This window comes from Mandrillus leucophaeus, unplaced genomic scaffold, assembly GCF_000951045.1.
Source record: "Mandrillus leucophaeus isolate KB7577 unplaced genomic scaffold, Mleu.le_1.0 Scaffold42, whole genome shotgun sequence".
In the NCBI taxonomy this organism is placed as follows: Eukaryota; Metazoa; Chordata; class Mammalia; order Primates; family Cercopithecidae; genus Mandrillus; species Mandrillus leucophaeus.
The window spans coordinates 4,127,019-4,128,835 of record NW_012104476.1 but is presented as its reverse complement, the minus strand read 5'-3'; the positions used below and the strand labels follow the sequence as shown (position 1 = coordinate 4,128,835).

General features: G+C 45.7%; 1 protein-coding gene across 1 annotated transcript in view; it reads left to right on the top strand.

Annotated features, from left to right (window-relative positions):
- Positions 1-532: 532 nt before the first annotated feature.
- KCTD7 (potassium channel tetramerization domain containing 7) overlaps positions 533-1,817 on the top strand; it is a 9,791-nt gene continuing 8,506 nt past the window's right edge. The window contains exon 1 of the mRNA XM_011992877.1: positions 533-714. Within this exon, the coding sequence (XP_011848267.1) occupies positions 626-714 (89 nt within the window). The 5' untranslated portion in view covers positions 533-625. The remainder of the gene's footprint in view (positions 715-1,817) is intronic.

The following is a 1,817-nucleotide window of genomic DNA, read 5'->3' as shown; positions in this document are numbered from 1 at the left end:
GACCTGATTTAAGAGCTATCAGGGGGCCGGGTGCAGTGGCTCACACCTGTAATCCCAGCACTTTGGGAGGCCAAGGCGGGTGGATCATGAGGTCAGCAGATCGAGACCATCCTAGCTAACACCGTGAAACCCCGTCTGTACTTAAAAAAAGTACAAAAAAAAAATACAAAAAATTAACATGGTGGCAGGAGCCTGTAGTCCCAGCTACTTGGGGAGGCTGAGGCAGGAGAATGGCGTGAACCCGGGAGGTAGATCTTGCAGTGAGCCGAGATCGCGCCACTGCACTCCAGCCTGGGAGACGAGAGCGAAACTCCATCTCAAATAAAAAAAACAAAAGAGCTATCAGGGTTTGAATGGGTAAGACTTGGCAGGTGATGAGGGTGGGGCAGAGGGAAGAGAGAAAAGAAAGTATTCAGATGGACCCCTGGGCTTGAGTGACTGAATGAATGGTGTGGCACCAATCAGACCCGAGGGAGTGAAGATGGAGCAACCCCAGCTCTCAATCCCCGCTGCCTGCCTGAGAGCCCTGGTGATTTCTTTCCAGTTTCCTGAGGTTGTTCCCCTTAACATTGGAGGGGCTCACTTCACTACACGCCTATCCACACTGAGGTGCTACGAAGACACCATGTTGGCAGCCATGTTCAGTGGGCGGCACTACATCCCCACGGACTCCGAGGGCCGCTACTTCATCGACCGAGATGGCACACACTTTGGGTATGTCTCTCCCTGTACAATCAACTTTGTAGTGCTAGCAAGTGATTAGCCTGGGCTTGAGTATGGGACTTTGGTATCTTCCATAGTACCTAGAAGAGGAGATAACATATTGATGAAATTTAATAAATTGGCTTATTGAAAGAGATCAAATTTTTTTTTTTTTTTTTTTGCCAAAGGAGACAAAGACAGCCAGAGAAATTCCAAATAACACACACTGGCTGGATGAAATTGCTTCCATCCTAGACAGTTAAACAATTTTTATTTTCAGCTGGGCGTGGTGGCTCTTGCCTGTAATCCCAGCACTTTGGGAGGCTGAGGTAGGTTGATCACTTGAGGCCAGGAGTTCGAGACCAGTTCACTACAGCATGGTGAAACCCCATCTCTACTAAAAATACAAAAATTAGCTGGGTGTGGTGGCTCATACCTGTAATCCCAGCTACTTAGGAAGCTGAGGTAGAAGAATCGCTTGAACCCAGGAGGCAGAGGTTGCAGTGACCCGAGATCGCACCTTTGCACCCCAGCCTGGGCGACAGACCGAGATTCCATCTCAAAAAAACAAAACAAAACAAAACAAAATTTCATTTTTATTTATTTATCTAATTATATACACATGCACACACAGACATACACATACACACACACACACACATATATGTATATATATATATGTGCTCTGATGCACTGGGGCTTCCACTGGTCTTAATGTGTGTGATACTATCATCATTTTATATATATATAGATAGATAGATGATATAATAAATGATGATATATACTATCATCTTTATATATATATATAAATAGAGATGGGATCTTGTTGTGTTGCCCAGAGCGGTCTCAAGCTCCTGGCCTTAGGCAATCCTCCTACCTTAGCCCCCCAAAATGCTGGTATTACAGTATTTATTTAATTTTAGGTGCTTTTTTGTTTTTTGAGGGGGCTGTTTTTTTGGAGATAGGGTCTTGCTCTATTGCCCAGGGTGGAATGTAGTGGCTGTTCACCAGTACCATCGTAGCTCACTGCATCCTTAAACTCCTGGCTCAAGCAGTCTTCTCACCTCAGCCTCCTGAATAGCTGGGACTACAGGCATGCGCCACCACACCTGGCT